Source organism: Drosophila teissieri, chromosome 3R, assembly GCF_016746235.2.
Source record: "Drosophila teissieri strain GT53w chromosome 3R, Prin_Dtei_1.1, whole genome shotgun sequence".
Lineage (NCBI taxonomy): Eukaryota > Metazoa > Arthropoda > Insecta > Diptera > Drosophilidae > Drosophila > Drosophila teissieri.
In genome coordinates, this window is record NC_053032.1 from 24,399,257 (window position 1) to 24,418,582 (window position 19,326).

The following is a 19,326-nucleotide window of genomic DNA, read 5'->3' on the forward strand; positions in this document are numbered from 1 at the left end:
TTTCTACGCACTAAAAAAATCGTAATCCCTATGTTTTTAAAGTGATATAACAATGTAATATAAGCTAAAAGGGCACACTCATTTCTTATTATGTACAAAAGACCTTTTTTAATTAAGAAAGTTGGCCAATAATATAAAATACCAAAATAAGTTAAACAACAAACGGCCACACCGCCGTGCTGTCAATTTGACAGCTGCGTCGGCGATTGTGATTTGCAATTTTTGTAGTTTGAGAATACATTAAACATTTCATTTGGAATTCATTTAACACAAAGCGCAGTTGCGATGTCCAATCCTCAGCCGAATGTCACCGCTTATCTGGCGACCCAGAAGAAGACCACCAACAAAGAGCTCGCCGCCGAGTGGACGCTCATCGAGGAGCTCTACAATGAAAAGTTCGATCTCCGCCTATAATTTCAATTTCCCATTGATAATACTAACATTTTACAGACTCTGGAATGAGCTGACCATCAAACTGGTGACCTTCGTGCGCCACGAATCCTTGCAGGACGAAACGGCGCTGCTGCAGCTTTACCAGAACTTCCTGTCCACCTTCGAGACCAAGTGAGTCGGCTTGGTCAGATGACTCGGCAGTATCTCATGTATTGTATTTGCAGAATAAACCCCTATGGCCTCATCCAGATTCTCGAAGTGGTGGTGGACAACATCGGTGATAAGAAGGAGGCCATCGAATTCTTGGAGAAGATGAAGGACAAGGTGAAGATCTGCGATGAGGCCGTTTGGTATCTGCAGGTGATGCAGGGCAATCTCTACCTCAGCAACCTAAATGATCTGAATGCCACCAAGAAGATCATCGAGGAACTCCGTGATGTGCTCGAGGAAGCGGGCAATGTGACGCCCGTCCACGGCAAATACTACATGCTGGCATCCCAGTATTACCGGCGAGTAGGCAAGCATAGCGACTACTACCGATGTGGCCTGCAGTTTCTGGGCTGCTCATTGGATGAGTACCCCCGTGATCAGTGGGCCCAGCAGGCATTCTTCTTGGGTCTGGCTGCTCTCCTGGGCGATGGTGTTTACAACATTGGCGAATTGCTGGCACATCCCATCCTGGAGTCGCTAAAGGGCACGGAAAATGAGTGGCTTATGGAGCTGCTTAAAGCCTTTAACACGGGCGATATTAACAAGTGTGTAGTAATATAGTAATCTGATATCTGCAGCAACTAACACTCCCTATTCCTTGACAGGTTTAATGATATGAAGAAAATCTGGTCCAAAATCCCCGATTTGGCTGCCCAGGAAGTCAAGTTGCGCCAGAAGATCTCCCTCCTCTGCCTCATGGAGATGACCTTCAAGCGCTCAGCCATCGAGCGAGCCATCACCTTCACGGACATCGCGCAAGAGACCAAACTGCCCGCCAAGGAAGTGGAACTGCTTATCATGAAGGCTCTGGCTTTGGACCTCGTCCGCGGCGAGATTGACCAAGTGGCTGGAGTGGTGAACATGTCGTGGGTGCAACCACGCGTCCTTAACCGTAGTCAGATTGTCGGCATGGCCAGCACTTTGGACACATGGATGGGCGCCATCACGAACATGGAGAAACTGATGGAGAATCGTGCCGCCGAAATTCTCACCAATTAGTTTTAAGTTTCGCTTGATCTTGACGGTCCCACATATTCCCATTTTGCGCGAATGCTTTTGTATTTAATTAAAAACCCAACAATTATATTCATTTCATTTCAGTTTTAATTTAACTCCCTGACAGTTGCGTGTAAAAAGTGTTTTGTGCTTAATCCTAGCTTATTGGCTAAATCAGATCACTTATCGAGGAGTTGCTGCTTACGATTAGGCCTAGGATTATTTACAATTTAAAGAAATACGTCAAATTTGGCAATAGACTCTGGTCACCTAACAATCTAACATGTCGGTTCAATAATTTGGAATTTGCTGTAGCAATCAACGCGGCCAGCTGTGTCCTCCGTCTTCGGCCGCCATCACGCCAGCACACCAGCAATCAAATGTTCAGGCAACGCAGCTTGGTATCAGGCACGCGGGAGGTGAACTCGAAGGATGGCGGGCGGCGGATGTCCTCGTGCGAGTCGCGCCGTATCCTATCTGGATTGCGGCCCATCACAGACGACAGAGGTATTTGGCGGCGATACAGTTCCTCTAAAACCAAGCGCTCCAGCTCGAACAGATGATCGTCCCTAACGCCGGGTATCTCCTCGTGCATGAACAACGCCAGGCGCAGCAGGTACTCGGCATTGTGTCCGCTGGGTCCGCGGCAGGATACAATCTGCTGGGCAATCTCCTCCACCGGATCATCGCCCAACCAATGGATATTCTCTGGCGTGGCCACATAGACCAGTACCTCGACCGCCTCGCCGCTAAAGGGCGTGTCCTGCGAGGCGACGCGCGGGAAGAACTTGGTATCAATCGTTGCATAGCCACCTGTTGAAGTCAACGGGGGTTAGCTCAAATGATGGTACCACTCTCACATGGATTCACTTACCCAGTGTGCACTCGCGCTGCTTGAGATAGTCCAGTGCCGTGCTGCCTGTTATTCTATAGGCGCAGCCCCAAGTGATTCCCTGCAATCAAAAGTGGGAAATATATATATTTAATAAAATAAATAGGGACAGGTGGTGCGCATAAATCTAAAAATATTGGAAGCGTTCGCCCTGCGCGGGTTTTGAACCCGTATATTTCGGATCGGGGTGTGTGCTATTCTCGCGCTATCGCGCTCGCCCGCTTATAATTCCCAACTCGTTTTTCCGCAGATGGCGCGCATAAATAGCGCTGATAGCTAGGAAAGTGATGCCGGTTTGAGTCTTCCATGCTTGTCTCTCGGGGCCACAAAACGAGTTCCTGGTAACTCCACTGCAAATGCCCTGGGCGAAAGTCCCCGGGCCTAGGATAGAAAGTATCAAGGTGTAGAAAGTGCATCCTTCGTTGTGTTGCATTCGCCTATATTCTGCGGAACTTCGCCTGGCGTACGGATGAAGAGGTTTCTTCCGAATCCTTACGCGCCAGGTTGTCTGCAGAAATCTGCCAGAGTATCTTAGATATGGACGAGTTGGTAGGACTCGTCGGGCGAAGTTCACGCTCTTCTCGGCCGAGAAACCGCCTACACAGAATGGGGCTTAAATTGGGAAACTCAGACGGCGCACTCCTTTTTTTTATATACTATATCATATATCATATCCCCGCACTTTGGAATCAGGTTCTTTATACTTTACTCACCTCTTTGTCCTCAACGAGCGTTGCAACACGTCCAGGCTGTAACAAAGAATAAATGTACACATTAGCACTGGGTTGTATTTTATAGACGTTCGTTTTGTGGAGCCTATGTATTTATCGAAGGCACAAAGACTTGAGGGCGCAGCTCGCTGTTTGTTTACCTTCTGTATATTTGCATTATTTACGACATTTCACATATAACTGGGGTTATATATGGACCTTGACTTATTTCGAAACTGTTGCCATTTGTCGCGATCGCAGGGAAAATAGTCGAGTAAGGGATTTTAATTCCTTTATCACTAGCTCATTACATATTATATTTTTCCTTCGAAATGAAATGCATATGTACTTGGGAATGCTTAGACTACAAGATGCAACTGCTTGCAAATATGGCATGACCTCATTTGAGCACCAAAAAATGGGACCACAACTGGTCACATATACCCCTAAATATTTCAATTCGGACAAACAAGTTTCCACATAATTTCATACTCCGAATCGAATTGATATCTACTCCAAGGGGCTTGTCCCGCCTTGATTAGCAAGCAAATCACTTATGTTAATTGAAACACAATCTGTATCTTAATTGGCAGTCGCTCTCGACGCTGGCAAATGCTAATTTCACTTGTTGTTCGCCATTAGCCAAACACAACTGATAACGCGCGACGAATAGATAACGCGTGCCTGATCACTTTTTTTTTTGCTCACACTGAAAACTGGCAACTGTTCAAAACAAACAGCGGAGCGGAGGTAATAAAATAATTACCAGATCACCATCACCACCAACCGCTGCTAGTTGTTGGGTAAGCACACACGAGAAAATTGTCAGCAGACGCGAACCAGACGCGATCTAGTATAACCCAAGATTTGGGTAATCCCACCTACCTTTTCTTCGCAGCCGCGATGTGTGACGTTGCCCTGCCAGAAACGGCGAACATATCCCCTAATGTAGCCGGTAATGCACTTGGTGTAGGTGAAGCCGGGATGCCAGCACAAGGATCCGTAACCGAAGACCCAGCAGGCGGGATCCGCGGGTCCAGCATTGTTGTTGTTACTGGGACGATTCTCCTGCTCGTTCTGGTCATTGTTATTGTTGCCCTCCTCCGCCGCGCCCAACTGGCCATTGGTGAAGAGATCCTTGAAATGGGCCGGCACCTCCGCCGGCTGGCGATGACCACTAAAGTGTGCCATGTTTGGTAACCAGAAATTTGTATTCGAATTCCTTCACTTTTCTGGACTTTTCGGTTGTATTCTGATTGCTGCGCCTGGTTGAGATCGAGACGGGGATCCTGGGGCTGCTATCTGGTCATTCTGGTGGCTGCGGTATCCGGCTCCTAGTCTTACATGGCTCGCCGCCGACCGATGGCTCCAAGTGCAATTGAGATTCTGTGGATGACCAGAGCAGTGTGTGGTTACATAAAACTCCAAATTTTGATCAACAATTTACGGCTAACGAATAATTTTTGAATTTAAGTCGAAATTTGATCCCCCAGCTTACTTGTAGGTGGTTTTGTGCAAGTGCTGACTGTTGTGGTTGGTACAAATTTGCTGTATTTGCTGTATTTTTTGTATTTTCTCTTGATGTGTACTCAAATGAGCTGGGTAGTGTTTTGTGCGCCGTATACGACCAAATAGTTCCGCGAGCGAACGGGAACTAAACCGCCCAGCGCGAAAACCGAAAACATTTCCAACGCCCCGACGTTCGCGAAGAGGAAGATCGACGCAGAGCGGCGAAAAGTAAGAAAAATAAAAATGTAAAATAAATATTTATAACGCTCTGTCTGACGACGACTCCCAAGACTTATCTATAGGTTTGAATATGGCGAACAAGTATTTAAATCGCCTCTCGCCCCGACTCACTCACTCACTCACACTCACTCTCTTTTTCGTTCAGTCTAGTTTCACTATCAAGCGAGAATTATGGCTAAAATCTTGGGCCTCGTATTAAGGTAAAGGTGACGGTGACTTGCTGGCCAAACACGTCCATAAATAATGCAACAATTAAATAAAGTCAAATATTTATATACCTTATAAACGGTAAGTAATGACCGATCATATAATGACCAAGCTGGAAATGAGCTGCGTGATGAAGAAACCCCTTGAACTGAAGGATCAGCAATAAATTCGAGCATTTAATAATTATAAATATATAAATGCCGCAAATTAAGAAATGATTTTGGAAATTGCCAATCATGGGCCATAAAGATCTTTGTCGCCTTAATATTTATTAAAAACCCATTGAGACGGAGAAATAAACCACCGCAAAACAAATCACTTCACTGATATTTATTGCAATGATGCTTGATATTGTTGTTTTCCCGGATTTTCCTGATTTCAAGGAATAAATCATGTCTGCTTGGTAACAGTAGACTGATATACCATCAATTGTAACTATTACACCGATTAGATGAAAGCCAACAGCAACTAGCGACTCATTTTGATAAGATTATGTCTTGATTTATAGCCCTTCTAGGTTTGTATTATTGAAAAACAAAGATCAACACTTTATTTATATTATGCTTGAAGCACAAAGTCTGGATCCAGCTGCACTTTATGATATTATCGCAAAGTCTATTTATCGGCTTTTATTTATATTTATATACTAAGCCATTTTATGCGTTTGCACCAAGCGGCGTAATCTTTTAAAGTGGCTTGAAGAATGGCTATGTCTCAGATAATTCGCTATCTGCTTCAACACTATTTTCTTTTCGAGTTCATTTCCCGTTTTAGCGCAGCTTTCACGTATCTTTGTTATGTATCTTTAAAGAGCATCTACAGTTCTGCATGCTGAATACAGTTTTCATTTAAGTTTTACTTTCGCAAGTTCAAGGAGGGAAAAGGAAAGCGGGGGGTAGTCATATATTAAATATGTGTGACCGATCTTTTCGCTTTGCTAACTACGCTGCTGCCCATGACCAAATACATACGAATGTTTTTAAATGGCCGACGGTACGTATACTTGATTTTTATGCTTCAGTGTACACAACGAAAATTGAAATCGTTAAACGAAGTATTTCGATTTTTACAAACCAAATGCATAAGTCACAATCAACACAATCCATTGCTTCAAATAGTTTTTTAATAATTTTATTATTTTTGATAAAATATTTTCTGAGTGTGTAATATTTTTGAAAATATGGCATTTATATTTTTTATCTGTGTAGAGCCCTGGCTGCCATACCGTCGTATCGTGATGGCTCCCATTAACGAGGCATGCTCGATATATCAGCGAAACAATGTATGTACTCTTGTGCGCATATTTGTTTGTATTTTTAGCTATTTTATTTCGCGTGTAGCACTTATACACATGCATATGTATAAGGTACATATATGAATAAACTTAAACATTTCGCACACTTTGTTTTGATTGCCGCCTTTCCGAAATGCCGAGGGAATTTCTAAGTAGTTGTGAGCTTTCTGTTTTCATACGCTGTTTCTAAATACCAGTCTTTTTTTGTTGAATTTTATATATTGTTGTATTTATAATCTTTTCATCTTCTTCTTCGGGTTTCGATATGTTAGCATAATTAAATTGACCCAAAAACAGGCTGGATGGTGGAAAATTACCGAAAACAAGTTCAAAAACCTTAAACGCACATCCCCGCACACACTCACACACATGCACACACAGATGCTTACGACATTTCACATCCTCAAAAGCAGAAAAACACACACACACACGTCCACATGAGACTTTTCTTTGCCACTCAACTTGGTTACGTATACGCAGCGTTGGCCACTGCTCGTTTGCCAAATGAAAAACGCTCCGAAATCGTCTCGCTACACATTTCTGGGTCCTTGATACTGAACTTTTTTCATTGTGAAAGTTTTTTGCCAACGGTTCAAGGTTAGCAAATTTTTCTCAAAATTTGTTTATATAGCGCAGCAATCTATAGTTTCTATCGGTCGTGTATGAGAAGGGGGGTGTATTAGTTGCTCTGCAGCTACCCAGCAAGAGGTCTCCACGGGCAAGTCAACGTGTTTTTTTGTGCTTCGAGTAACAGGCGCAGAACATACAAAAATTCTGTGCTCCGTGAGCTACACATGTACATATGTACATATAAACAACAAGAACGCCTTAAGCCCATTGATATCACATGTACATGACATACGAGTGTACGTTTTTTAGGGTGAGCATACGAGTGGCAGACTGAAATTCGTCGAAATCAACAAAGCACACGAACCCACACCCACACCCACAGACACGAATACTCCATCCAGATGGGCAAACCAGGCGTTTTTTGGATCAGGGCTTAGCACTTTTGGATGGGGGGATTTACGTGCAGCTGACTAAATTTCTGTCTGGCTTATCTCATATGCGATTCCGCTCATTTAGCTTTCATCACTCGACGAATAATCACAATTGAGATTGACAGCGTGTTAAATGGACTGAATTAGGTGATCTAAAGTTCTTAATAGTCGGTCCCAATTCAAGAAAACAGCGTGTTACCCAATAACACGCTCCTCAATCGTTTGCAACCGGCTTAGACTTATCTTTATATTGGATTCCATATTGCTCTCAATCCTATGGTGAAAACCACTTATAAGAAAACCATAGTCATTTAATTAAGTACATACACCACTTACGTATGCTTTATTTATTATCTAGTGCTCCTTTAAAATCAATTTAAACACACAAGCCTCCTGATTGCGAATTTATTGTGATGCCCGATCGAATTCGTTGGTTAGGAATTATACAGGCACTTGAGAACAAAATAAAGAACCGGGCTACTTGTCCCAGCACTTCTAATTAAACAATTAAAAATATATTTTATTTTATTGTGCACTATACGTGGCTAATAATTCTACAGCTGTTGCCTTTCTACCTCCAAAAATTATCAACATTATGCGACGATGGCCTAGACTACATTTTATTGATAAATAACCAGGCAGACTGAAAAAAAACTCGAGTGTGTAATTTACAATCGCGCGTTGGCGGTTGCTATCGCCATATAATTTTGCCCAAATGATAAGAGTTCATTTCGACTGGGTCTTCGAGACGAAAGGCCTCTGATTCTGATAAGGGGCTGTACTGTATAGTACCCCCTCGATAGGCAAGATTAGACGTGTGAACTGCAGCCAACCGGCAGATTAAAGAGTTCGCCAGACAGTCCGGTTGAACAAAAGCGCCTAAAGGTAAACAACTTTTCAGCAAATTGTTTTACACACACATCTGCACATACATATGTATATAAATTAACACATTTGGCCTAATTTTTTCGATACCCGAAAAAATCACAAAAATAAAAAGCCTAGTAAAACCGACCTCCTAATACCTTCTTTTGCGCATTTTGGTATCCGCTGAATAGGAAAACACGTGTGGCTCTCTTATTAGCAAAATCATCTTGTTTATTCGAGACCACAGACTATTTTTAAGCGCACATCCTATATTTAACTTAAATGATGTTTGCTGCATGCATTTAAAGATATATTTAGCAACAAAAAGCAGTATTTGACAGGAAGTTTGCTTTAAGATGAAGAAGAAAATGTTTGACGGTAAATATTTCCAGATTTAATTAATATTTGCTAGACATAAGCAACTTTGTGCGTTTATTTCCTTTTGGTTTCGTTTGATTTTTGTGCTTTGTTATACAATAATTTATAAGCTCACATAGGCTTTTTAAGGCCCGTGAAAACAAATAGATATTTACTTAAATGGATTTACGTCGCACGAAATTTATAACAAAACTGTCGGCAAGGCAGGCGTACAATTTAAATAATATTTGAATAATGCAATATAAATACCAAAGGTACGTGCCGCAAAATGAGACTGCCAGTGAGTTGCGATAGGGTCTACGAATACTCGCAAATTTAAGAACAATAGTAGAATAGCGGCCCATTTACCAGTTTTAATTAACAAAATAAGTAAAATATATGTATATAAGTCTATAATATCGGTATGTATTCCCACTGTATTACTTTAATATCATCAGCAAGTTTAAAATTGGCATAATCTATCATATATTTATATAGCAATTTCACTTGCTTCAGTGCTTTCTAATGCATTTCCACCATTTGCAGGCTCTTGAGAATTGCATCAACGGGTTGCATGCACAGTGACTGGGCAATAAATTAAGCTATTTAATATAAATACATAGAAAGTAAACAGCGACGAAAATAAATTGAAATACGTTTTGAATTCAATAGGAGGGCGGATGAGGGTGGGAGTGGAAGTGGGAGAGAACATATTGAGAGCGGAAGAGAGTGAGCGAATTATAACGGAGTGCAGGAAACAACAACACACACACACGCAAGCATACACACACTGATAAGGCAGAGTGATTACAGCAACAAAGTGTTGTAAGTAAACAGCAAGGTAAATAGGAGCGAATGAGATAGTATATGCACGTGTTGACACTGAAAGCTCTCAACTTGGCACACTGACACACATATGAGCATACATAGCTGCTATGTATGTACATATGTACATACGTATGTACGCATGTACACATCCGATCTCTCCAAATGCAACAATTTGATGCACAATTACCCACCTGTCCATTTAATACCGCTTTCACAGGTGCAGCGGTAGCGTTAACGAGCGTATATTAATTTTATGCTTATCAGCTTCCGTTCGGTTTTTGCACTGCACCCCGCTTTTGTTTACTCGATTTGTTTTCGGGTTTTATCAGCTTTTTCATTCCGTTGCGCCATTCAGTGTAGCAGCAACAACACTGGCATTTCGCACTCGTCGCGCGCCTTGTAATGAAAACAATAACAATAACACACGCGCCTTCTCGCTTTCACACTATCGCGATGTCTCTGTCGCGCTGACTGATGGAGCAGTGCGACCGTCTCCACCGACGGATTCAATGTAAATGCGAGAATTGCGCCGTTTTTTCGCTCTCAAATAATGCTCCAAGCTCCCCGTTCGCCGCTCCCCCACCCCAACCCCCTGGGCAAACTCTTCTTCAGCGAATTTCGCTGAGCGAGCATAAACGGTAAAATAATGACGGATTTCATTACAAACCAGTCCCGGCAAATGTACATACATATGTGTGTGTTTATGTTTAATCAGATATTTAATTAACCAGACGGTGAGTATTCAATAAAAGGTTTAAAAAACACAAAGGACATTGAAATGCTGTTGCAATGACACTGAAGAAAATGTTGAATTTTACTCACATTCATATGTAATTTATAACGAGTATTTTTGTATATCTACCAATAAAAATTACCGTAATTGCTTTCTGAAACGATATCGTTTTTATTTTAATGCAACAAAACTTGAATGCGAATTTAGATTTCAGTTAAATAGTTACTTTTGATAATCAAGCTAAACAGACGTTCCCATTTATTTTTACTGTGTACTTTTGATATTGAAGCTCCTTGATGCTGCCCCACTCCCTCTCTTTGTCTCTACACCTTTTACCCAAAAAGCGCTCTCCACGCGCAGAGAAGAGAAGTGAAGTTACGCATCTCCACTCTCCACTCTCAATCGCGAATGCTCCACAAACTCACAAACATCCATTGGCTGACGTAATTCATACGCACAGTTGCCGCATGCAGCTCGATTTTATGAATGGAAAGCACGAAATGCAAAAGCAACAATCTCAATTGCCACCTGGCAACAGACAAAACGGAACAACAGGTGCAATTGGAGAGCTTCGATCTTAATTGCTCTAATTGGAAAGTGATGTGTCGCCATTTCGATTGCCAAGCTGCTGACTGATGGCAAAATAACAACCTCCAGTTCAGATATAACCTTGGTAAAAATAGACGCACACATATGACTGATAAGAGCATGCACTAAATTTCGGTGAAATTTCGTCAGTTTTTCAACTGTGAAACTAGTGCGGAGTTTTCATGCATATCACTTGTTTCAGGCAAACAAAGGCGCAAACGTAGATGCCAACTATAAAAAAGTACTGAAACATTACTTCAAAGTGACCTGATGTAACTAACATTTTTTGTTTATGTATAAATATAATATTAACGGTTCGTAGGTAAAGAGCCTTAAGTAATAAAATTTTATTTCAACCGCCAGATATTTTAAAAATAATTGTGAGGTTGCCGGCTATCGAAATAAAGATAAAGCGCCATCTGTTGGCTGTGCCATCTATACGACTGGAAACACGCCCTCTATGTGTGGGATCTTAAATACAAATTGTAAACAAATTGCCAAATAAATACATAGAAATAGCATGATATATAATTACTTCATGGGTAGATTAACGCTTCGTGATCAAAACGGGGCCAATTGCTTACAAGCTAGACTTCTGCATGAAAGTACTCATTTCTAGCTTCACAGAACTGTACACTAGTGCAGTGTTCTTAAAACTGTACTGCTGTACAGTATATTCAATATACCAGAAAAGACTGCACAACAAAAATTAAAGAGCATACAAAAGTGGGACTGTATAGATATGTATTTGGTCAGAAGACACCTTTAAAGAATGGTATATATGCATTACGTCAAAAAAGGGGCACTTCAAAAGTGGAGACTCCTGTACCGGTAAGAAATTAAAGTTTTTATTAATTATAGTTAAGTATTTTTAAAAAATCTGGTTAAAACTCGACTTTAACAAGCTCTTTAAAAAGCTAAGAAATTCAGATATTCAAAACTATCCAACAACTTGACGAATTAATGATTAACATTTAAATAAATAGCAAAAATAAAGATATAAAAACCCTAGTTTAGGCCACATAAGAAATGGATTCCATTTTTTCCATCCGTTGGCGGGGATTTACTCGTTCATTCATAAAATGAATCAGAATCAGGCTACGTTTTCCGCTTAACACATCGGTGAGTAATAGCGATCCGATAATTAAAGCCAGTCCCCCGATCCAGATGGTTAACATGATCGAACCAAAATTTTGTTAATAACCAGTTTGTTGAAAAGATCAAGCGATAATGCTATAGTCAAGTTACCCGACTATTAGATACCAGTTACTCAGCTAGTGGAAGCGCTAACGAGGAATTCCATAATTTTTTTTAATATTGGTAGAAATTGGAAAAAATAATAAAAAGAAAATATTAATTTTTACAAAAGCAACAGTTTGCAGTGGTTTATTTGCGTCGCAAAAAGTTTTTTCGCAAATCGATAGAATTTTACAAGACATATGACAAAATGCAAAAATACCAACTCATTTTTCAAAAGTGTAGGAGTAACAGCTTTTGGCGGTTTGTGGGCGTTACAGTGGGCGTGACAATATTTGGAAACCAACTTGCGTTGCGTCTTTGTTTCTAAAATCTACATGCCCAATCTTATCATTTAAAGTTCCTGAGATCGAGGCGTTCATACGGACAGACGGACGAACAGCCGGACATGGCCAGCTCGACTCGGCTATTGATCCTGATCATGAATATATGTATATACTCTATATGGTCGTAAACGATTCCTTCTGCCTGTTACATAAGTTTCAACGAACCTAGTATACCCTCTTACTCTTAGAGTAACGGGTATGTTTATTCTGATTTGTATTCTCTACGAACGATGCACGCAATTAAAAGTATAAAATAGCGAATACAGCAGAAGATAACTTGCATACCGTTTTTGTTTCTCATTTCATTAACAACAGTTGATAATAAAAACTCGTAGCGTACGCACGGTGGTAATTCTTTCATTTAGTAGATTATGGGCTCAGACATTGGGTAAGTGCAGTGAGTGCCGATAGAATAAGTATAAACGTATATCAATTTAGATCCAGCCGAAAGCTACTGCAGTTATGGCTGATACCCATCCTGTAGCTGATTACTAATATATAATACTGTACATTTCAGCTAATGGTCTTACATTCATCTCAAAAGCAGTCGAAAATTGATCGTAACACTAAACATGCAAAAAGTATTTTTTGCTTTCTTTAAATATGGATTTCTACTGTCACTGTCATTTGAATATGGTAATGAAATAGTTTGTTTGTTAGTCAATCCTTATCAGTTTTAAAGCCCTTTTAAGGTTTGCAAAGTTCGTTGAAAGAAATATTAAACCACCCAAATTGCCAACTTTTTTATATTTTTTTCAAATTGTAGGAATTGCCAAAACATTTTCAAAGTGTGGCGTCGATGAGTACTGTACAAACCTTAATGGATGCCAACCCTTGAAGTACTTTCTGGAATCGCTGGAAATCAGCTATTCAAAAAAAATAATATTATGGGAAAGACAATGTGGTAATAATAAATACTGCTGCCCAAAAAAAGGTAAAGTGCCAAATGAAAGCCTTAAGTCTTCGTTTCTAATTTCAAACTTTATCAGGCTATCGAGCACCCAATGAGCAATGCATCATGCTAGATAAGTGCCTTCAGTTGAATGGCCAAACAGGGACGATGGCTGTTTTGAAATCATTTATAAACCGCATATGTTATATAAATCTGTCACAGAAATACTTGCTCAATAGAATCTACGTATACTGTCAAGGACAAGGTAATGATTTTCGGATAGTATTCGATCTACCGTTCACTAATTATAATCCCCAACAGAATTTCCTCCCTGCAAATCCGATGAGATTTGTCAAAGCATCGAAAGCTGCGGCACTTTGGAGCGCATTCTGCGATCCCATCAATCTGAAATGGCCCTCGATATATTAATAAGAAGGCAATGTGGCAGAAATACTTACTGCTGTCCAAAGAAGGGTAAGAACTTCCAAATTCACTGCACCGCTTACTAATCCAAATATTTAACAGTATTTCCAGATTGTCACCCCAATGAAAGATGCATCCGATTGAACAAGTGCCATGAGATCAATAATATTTCGAAGCGACATGGGCTCCGTTCAGATGATGACAGATGGTGTGCCATCGATACCAGAAAGAAAGATATGGGAAAGCGCTTCTACACCTGCTGCCCAGAACCAGGTAACGTTCTGCCATCTTCCTGTGGACAAGCCCCTCTAGCCTACCGAGTGGCATATGGCACAGAGGCGACACCCAACCAATATCCTTGGATGACCATGCTTATCTACGAGAATACCACACTTCCATATCCAAACAGCATGTCCGCCTGTGCGGGCTCGCTGATCAACTCACGCTACGTGGTGACCGCTGCCCACTGTGTGGTCAAGGGTAAGAGTGTGAATAAGGACCTGGTGCTCAGGAGAGTGCGGCTGGGCGAGCATGACACCAAGGCCAATCCAGATTGCGACCTCACAGGAAAATGCTCTGCCCCCTTTGTGGAGATTGACGTGGAGTCCTTCAATGTCCATGAAGCCTACTCTAACACCTCGATGTTTGAGAGCGATATCGCCTTGATTCGCCTTAAAGTGCCAGTTCGGTGGGTATTCCTTTATTATGCATCCTTATCTGCTCATTATAAACTAAGGTCTATATTCCTTTAGGTATTCCACAGAAGTTCAACCGATTTGTCTGCCGAAAGACCCCATCCCCTTATATAATAAACCATTGGAAATCGCCGGTTGGGGCAAAACCGAAAACGGAAGTCGTAGTCAGGATTTGTTGCGCAACACCATTTTCGAAAACAGGTACTACTGCCAAAAACAGATATCGATCTTCCGTGGCGATACACAAATCTGCGCTGGGGGCTTCAGTGGAGAAGACGCTTGTAAGGGCGATTCCGGAGGTCCCTTGATGGTAACCCTTGGACATGGCAACGAGGAATTCGTATATCTGGCTGGGATCATTTCATATGGATATGGGCCTTGTGGTGGAGACTCTAAGGGTGTCTACACAAAGACTGGAGTGTTTTTCAAATGGATAAAAGCCAATTTAAAGCCCTAAAGTTCTTGATAATCTTCATTTTAAATTTAAAGACCTGATTATTAATCAGAAATATGTTAAAGTCCTAAAAAGTTCTAATATTGACAGTGTATGTTTCCGAACAAACAAATAGTGCACACTAATATATTCTTTTGTGAATTACTAACTAACAAGTTCTCTGCATAATAATAAAGGAAAATTTTAAAGATGTAAAAATGCTTTGTTTACTATATACAAAATGAAGCTCTTATCTCTAAATTGGATTTTTAAATCGAACCTTGAAACTAGTATTATTATTTTCTACGTTAATTATATTTAAAGTTCGGTTGTGACTTAAAATCATTATATGCAGAAGATCAGTTTTCAGTCTAATCTAAATAAATAGTACAGGGCTTGTGCGAAAAGAAGAAACTAAAACGCAAAACACTTGCAACTCGTCGCGAAAGATCTTTCGACGTGTGAATCGCAGCCGACAGAGTTATTCGTTGGTTTATTTTTTAAATTCCTCGTAATAAATATATGATTCTACGGTTTAAATAACGAGTTTATGCACACGCTTGTATTATTATTCGACTCTCTTTTCTCGAAACGACATTTCTTGTATTATAACTTGGTATTTTAATAAGAGTAGTTAATATCACCACTCTCAAATTATATTTTTTAGATTTGTACTCGAATTTATTTAAAATAATTATTGTTATCGCCGGAGAGCTTAGCTACCAACTGCGAACTATGCATTAGCTAGATAACATCCGCCCTCTTTCAAAACATCAACGTTATATAATATGTACATATTACTCATCCGCCGCGTAAGAAAATTGCATTTCCAATAAGTAATAGAAGAGCTGCCACCTTTCTCACAGTTTTAATGCAGATGTGCGCAATTACTTTTTTACTGCACCTTGACCTTTTAAATAATTAAATTAAATGGCATTATTTACAAACAACACGTTTGGCCCTCCTTTAAATGAACTAATGAATTCTTTTATATTATAAATTATTACCAGCCTGTTTCGTTTCACCAACAGTATGGCAACCTTCGCGATAACTTACTTATCGACCCCTTGCCAAATCGAAAACATAGCCTGCTGAAACATTTTGTTTGTCATATTTCTGGGGTGGGGTCAGACGAACTATATATAAGTTTTATTTAAATTAAAAATTTAGCTTCCGTGGTGCTTCCTTCTACAATTTCGCCTTCAGTACTTGCGGAAAATTTTTACCTCAACTCTTTTTCTGGGATAGCAGTCAAAAATTGATCGTACACATCTAAAAATGCAAACAGGATTTTCTGGTGTCCTCATATATGGATTTCTACTGTTTGGATATGGTAATGAATTATTGTGTTTGTATGAAATAGTTGGTTTTTTTTTTATCAGTTTTAAATTTCTTATGTGTCAGAAGCCTTTTAACACTGGCTTTGTGACCAAAATGTGACCAAGTGGTATAAAATCTACAATCGCGAAGATGGTACCACATTCTCGGGCATCCAAAGCCGGACCCCGTTCGGTTAAGAATAATCCTAAGTTTTTATTCATATGCTCTCAAATTCTTTAGTATTTTTAGCGAGTACTAAGCTTTAATGCGGATAGTCTGCGAAATCCGACTTAGTTGAACGAAGCCAGTGGTCCCGAACGGTCGCGGACTACGTACATAGGCAGATAAGATCGCTCAAGCTCTACATTTTTTCATGACAAAAATTATTTAAAAATAACCGCTGACACATATTTTAGTGAACGGTCCAACAAATACACTTTCTTTCATCCCAAGAGCAGTCGAAAATTGATCGTACACATCTAAAAATGCACAAAGTATTTTCTGGTTTCCTCATCTATGGATTTCTACTGTTTGGATATGGTAATGAATTATTGTGTTTGTATAAAATAGTTTGTTTCTTGGTCAATCCCTAAAGCCCATTTAAGGTTTGCTAAAAAATTAACTTTTTTATATTTTTTTTTGTAGGAATAATTGTAGGAATATCTAAAACATTTCCAAGCTGTGGCGTCGATGGGAACTGTGCAGAGCTGAAAGAATGCCCAACCTTGAATTACTTTCTGCAATCGGTGGAACTCAGCTACTCCAGAAAACAAATATTACGGAATAGACAATGTGGTAATAACAAATACTGCTGCCCAAAAGGAGGTAAAGTACCAAATGAAAGCCTTAAGTCTTCGTTTCTAATTTCAAACTATATCAGGCTATCGACCCAATGAGCAATGCATCATGCTTGATAAGTGCCACTTGAAGGGCAAAAAGACGATGGCTGTTTTGGAATCATTTATAAACCGCATATGTTATATAAATCTGAGAGAGAAAGACTTGCTCAAAAGAATCTACGTATACTGTCAAGGACAAGGTAATAATATTCCAATAGTATCCGCTCAACAGTACAGTCCTTGCAAATCCGATGAGATGTGTCAAAGCATCGAAAGCTGCGACACTTTGTCGCGCATTCTGCGATCCCATAATTCTAAAAAGGCCATTGAAATACAAAAGGAAAGGCGATGTGGCAGAAATACTTACTGCTGCCCAACGCAGGGTAAGAACTACAAAAGCTTTTCACTTTACCGCTTTCTAATCCAAACCATTAACAGTATATCCAGAGTGTCACCCCAATGAAAAATGCATCCGATTGAACAAGTGCCATGAGATCAATAATATTTCAAAGCGACATGGGCCCAATTCGGTTCGTGACAGATTGTGTGCTATCGATACCAGAAAGAAAGATTTGGGAAAGCGCTTCTACACCTGCTGCCCAGGTGTAGAATCAGCTGTACAACCAGGTAACGTTCTGCCATCTTCCTGTGGACAAGCCCCTCTAGCCGACCGAATGGCATATGGCAGAGTGGCTCAGCAAAACCAATATCCTTGGATGGCCATGCTTATCTACGAGAACCGGAAACTTCCATATCCAAACAGCAAGTCCATCTGTGGGGGCTCGCTGATCAACTCACGCTACGTGGTGACCGCTGCCCACTGTGTGGTCAAGGGTAAGAGTGTGGACTACGACTTGGTGCTCAGGAGAGTGCGGCTGGGCGAGCATGACACCACAACCAATCCAGATTGCAAATTTGATGGACGACACTGCGCTGCTCCGTTTGTGGAGATCGACGTGGGGTCTTTCCATGTCAATAAAGCCTACTTTAACACCTCGAGGTTTGATAGCGATATCGCCTTGATTCGCCTTAAAGTGCCAGTTCGGTGGGTATTCCTTTATTAAGGATTCATCTGCCCATTATGAAGTAAGCTTTATATTCCTTTAGGTATACCAGAGAAGTTCAACCGATTTGTCTGCCGAGAGACCCCATCCCCTTAATAGATAAACCATTGGAAATCGCCGGTTGGGGCACAACGGAAAACAGACAACCTAGTCAGGTGTTGTTGCACAACACAATTTGGGAAAGCTTGTACTACTGCCAAGGAATGATGTCGGAGTTCCTCACGAAATCACAAATCTGCGCTGGTAGTCCCAGCGGAAATGACGCCTGTGAGGGCGATTCCGGAGGTCCCTTGATGGTAACTCTTAGACATGGCAACGAGGAATTCGTATATCTGGCCGGTATCATTTCATATGGATATGGGGATTGTGGAGGAGGGAGATCTTCAGGTGCCTACACAAAGACTGGAGCGTTTTTCAATTGGATAAAAGCAAACTTGAAGCCTTAGTTTATGATATGGAACCTCATAACAAACAAGGTTTTCTTAATTATTATAATGTTTTTAGCTTTGCATGAATTGTATTTATGTGAATGTATTTTATTTATATAAGATAGTTATGAAAAATTCAAAAAATTAGGCACGATAACCAAGTATGCACACAGATATAACCACTAGGTTTTAATTTTGTTCTAAAGCAAACAAAAAAAAAATAATTAACTGACTGACTTTGAATGGTTGATCTCATAAGAAAGTTACCAAGTGACGGGTCTCGCAGCTGCCAAAAATTCAGAAATGTATTATTTGTAAACCTGCCAACTTTGGAGACACAGTTCAACAGCATTCTCATTGTTATCTATGCAGATCAGTGGCGTTAGCATCTAAGTTCTTCCCTTTCGCGCTCACTCTCTTTTTTATTTCTTTCGCACCTACACCTTTCTAATATTCGTTCTACAATTAAGTCGATAAGTATTGCTGCAAAATTTCTCGAAGAAAAAAATTAAAATCGTTTGAGTTCGCTACTAGTAAAATCGTCTTTCATTTGCAAAAAAAAGGCTAATAGAAATTCGTATTAGCTCAACAATTATAAAATAATGTTTTCCCGATTTACTATTTTGTTTGCTTTTAAAATAAGTAAAAGCATGATTAACATTTGGCTTTAAAAAGTAGTGGCTATTAATCGGTATTATGAGATTTAATATAATTGGGATTTTAGAAAGCTCGCTTTTAGAATCAATCTTTCCTGTTCTTTCTGCGTTTTGGGAATGCGGCTTATAAAAAGACGAAAATATCTACACATACAAATAGGATCACCA

General features: G+C 40.2%; 4 protein-coding genes across 6 annotated transcripts; 3 read left to right on the forward strand and 1 right to left on the reverse strand.

Moving 5' to 3' along the window:
• Positions 1-176: 176 nt before the first annotated feature.
• LOC122619201 (26S proteasome non-ATPase regulatory subunit 13) lies at positions 177-1,693 on the forward strand. Its single transcript, XM_043795962.1, has 4 exons — positions 177-395; positions 451-564; positions 618-1,148; positions 1,209-1,693. Exons 1-4 carry the CDS (start codon positions 286-288, stop codon positions 1,600-1,602), a joined length of 1,149 nt encoding a protein of 382 aa, XP_043651897.1. The 5' UTR covers positions 177-285; the 3' UTR covers positions 1,603-1,693.
• Positions 1,690-10,005, reverse strand: LOC122619202 (glutathione-specific gamma-glutamylcyclotransferase 1). 3 transcript variants are annotated; one of them, XM_043795965.1, is made up of 5 exons: positions 9,696-10,005; positions 4,087-4,587; positions 3,205-3,240; positions 2,474-2,552; positions 1,690-2,412 (listed from the first exon to the last, which is right to left on the reverse strand). In XM_043795965.1, the coding sequence occupies exons 2-5, from the start codon at positions 4,390-4,392 to the stop codon at positions 1,976-1,978; spliced, it is 858 nt and encodes a 285-aa protein (XP_043651900.1). In that variant the 5' UTR covers positions 4,393-4,587; positions 9,696-10,005; the 3' UTR covers positions 1,690-1,975. The 3 variants fall into 3 exon arrangements, with proteins under 3 accessions (XP_043651900.1, XP_043651899.1, XP_043651898.1); XM_043795964.1 differs by lacking the exon at positions 9,696-10,005 and adding an exon at positions 4,700-4,854; XM_043795963.1 differs by lacking the exon at positions 9,696-10,005 and having other exon boundaries at positions 4,087-4,677.
• A 2,728-nt stretch (positions 10,006-12,733) lies between these two features.
• On the forward strand, positions 12,734-14,875 carry LOC122620296 (spaetzle-processing enzyme-like). Its single transcript, XM_043797682.1, has 7 exons — positions 12,734-12,796; positions 12,926-13,044; positions 13,175-13,342; positions 13,398-13,565; positions 13,622-13,774; positions 13,826-14,411; positions 14,476-14,875. Exons 2-7 carry the CDS (start codon positions 12,981-12,983, stop codon positions 14,873-14,875), a joined length of 1,539 nt encoding a protein of 512 aa, XP_043653617.1. The 5' UTR covers positions 12,734-12,796; positions 12,926-12,980.
• A 1,244-nt stretch (positions 14,876-16,119) lies between these two features.
• On the forward strand, positions 16,120-18,544 carry LOC122620295 (spaetzle-processing enzyme-like). The gene is made up of 5 exons (XM_043797680.1): positions 16,120-16,184; positions 16,817-16,996; positions 17,052-17,393; positions 17,449-18,055; positions 18,118-18,544. The coding sequence occupies exons 1-5, from the start codon at positions 16,130-16,132 to the stop codon at positions 18,518-18,520; spliced, it is 1,587 nt and encodes a 528-aa protein (XP_043653615.1). The 5' UTR covers positions 16,120-16,129; the 3' UTR covers positions 18,521-18,544.
• Positions 18,545-19,326: the final 782 nt, after the last annotated feature.

Excerpts from the sequence above, each read along its gene's own strand:
- LOC122619201 (XM_043795962.1), top strand. The coding sequence starts at position 286 with ATGTCCAATCCTCAGCCGAATGTCACCGCTTATCTGGCGACCCAGAAG. Across the intron at positions 396-450 it reads GAGGAGCTCTACAATGAAAA|ACTCTGGAATGAGCTGACCA; the intron begins GTTCGATCTCCG and ends AACATTTTACAG. Across the intron at positions 1,149-1,208 it reads AACACGGGCGATATTAACAA|GTTTAATGATATGAAGAAAA; the intron begins GTGTGTAGTAAT and ends ATTCCTTGACAG.
- LOC122619202 (XM_043795965.1), bottom strand. The coding sequence starts at position 4,392 with ATGGCACACTTTAGTGGTCATCGCCAGCCGGCGGAGGTGCCGGCCCAT. Across the intron at positions 3,241-4,086 it reads ATCGCGGCTGCGAAGAAAAG|CCTGGACGTGTTGCAACGCT; the intron begins GTAGGTGGGATT and ends TCTTTGTTACAG. Across the intron at positions 2,413-2,473 it reads GCAGCGCGAGTGCACACTGG|GTGGCTATGCAACGATTGAT; the intron begins GTAAGTGAATCC and ends TGACTTCAACAG.
- LOC122620296 (XM_043797682.1), top strand. The coding sequence starts at position 12,981 with ATGCAAAAAGTATTTTTTGCTTTCTTTAAATATGGATTTCTACTGTCA. Across the intron at positions 13,045-13,174 it reads GTCACTGTCATTTGAATATG|GAATTGCCAAAACATTTTCA; the intron begins GTAATGAAATAG and ends TTCAAATTGTAG. Across the intron at positions 13,343-13,397 it reads ATACTGCTGCCCAAAAAAAG|GCTATCGAGCACCCAATGAG; the intron begins GTAAAGTGCCAA and ends AAACTTTATCAG.
- LOC122620295 (XM_043797680.1), top strand. The coding sequence starts at position 16,130 with ATGCAAACAGGATTTTCTGGTGTCCTCATATATGGATTTCTACTGTTT. Across the intron at positions 16,185-16,816 it reads ATTTCTACTGTTTGGATATG|GAATAATTGTAGGAATATCT; the intron begins GTAATGAATTAT and ends TTTTTTTTGTAG. Across the intron at positions 18,056-18,117 it reads CGCCTTAAAGTGCCAGTTCG|GTATACCAGAGAAGTTCAAC; the intron begins GTGGGTATTCCT and ends ATATTCCTTTAG.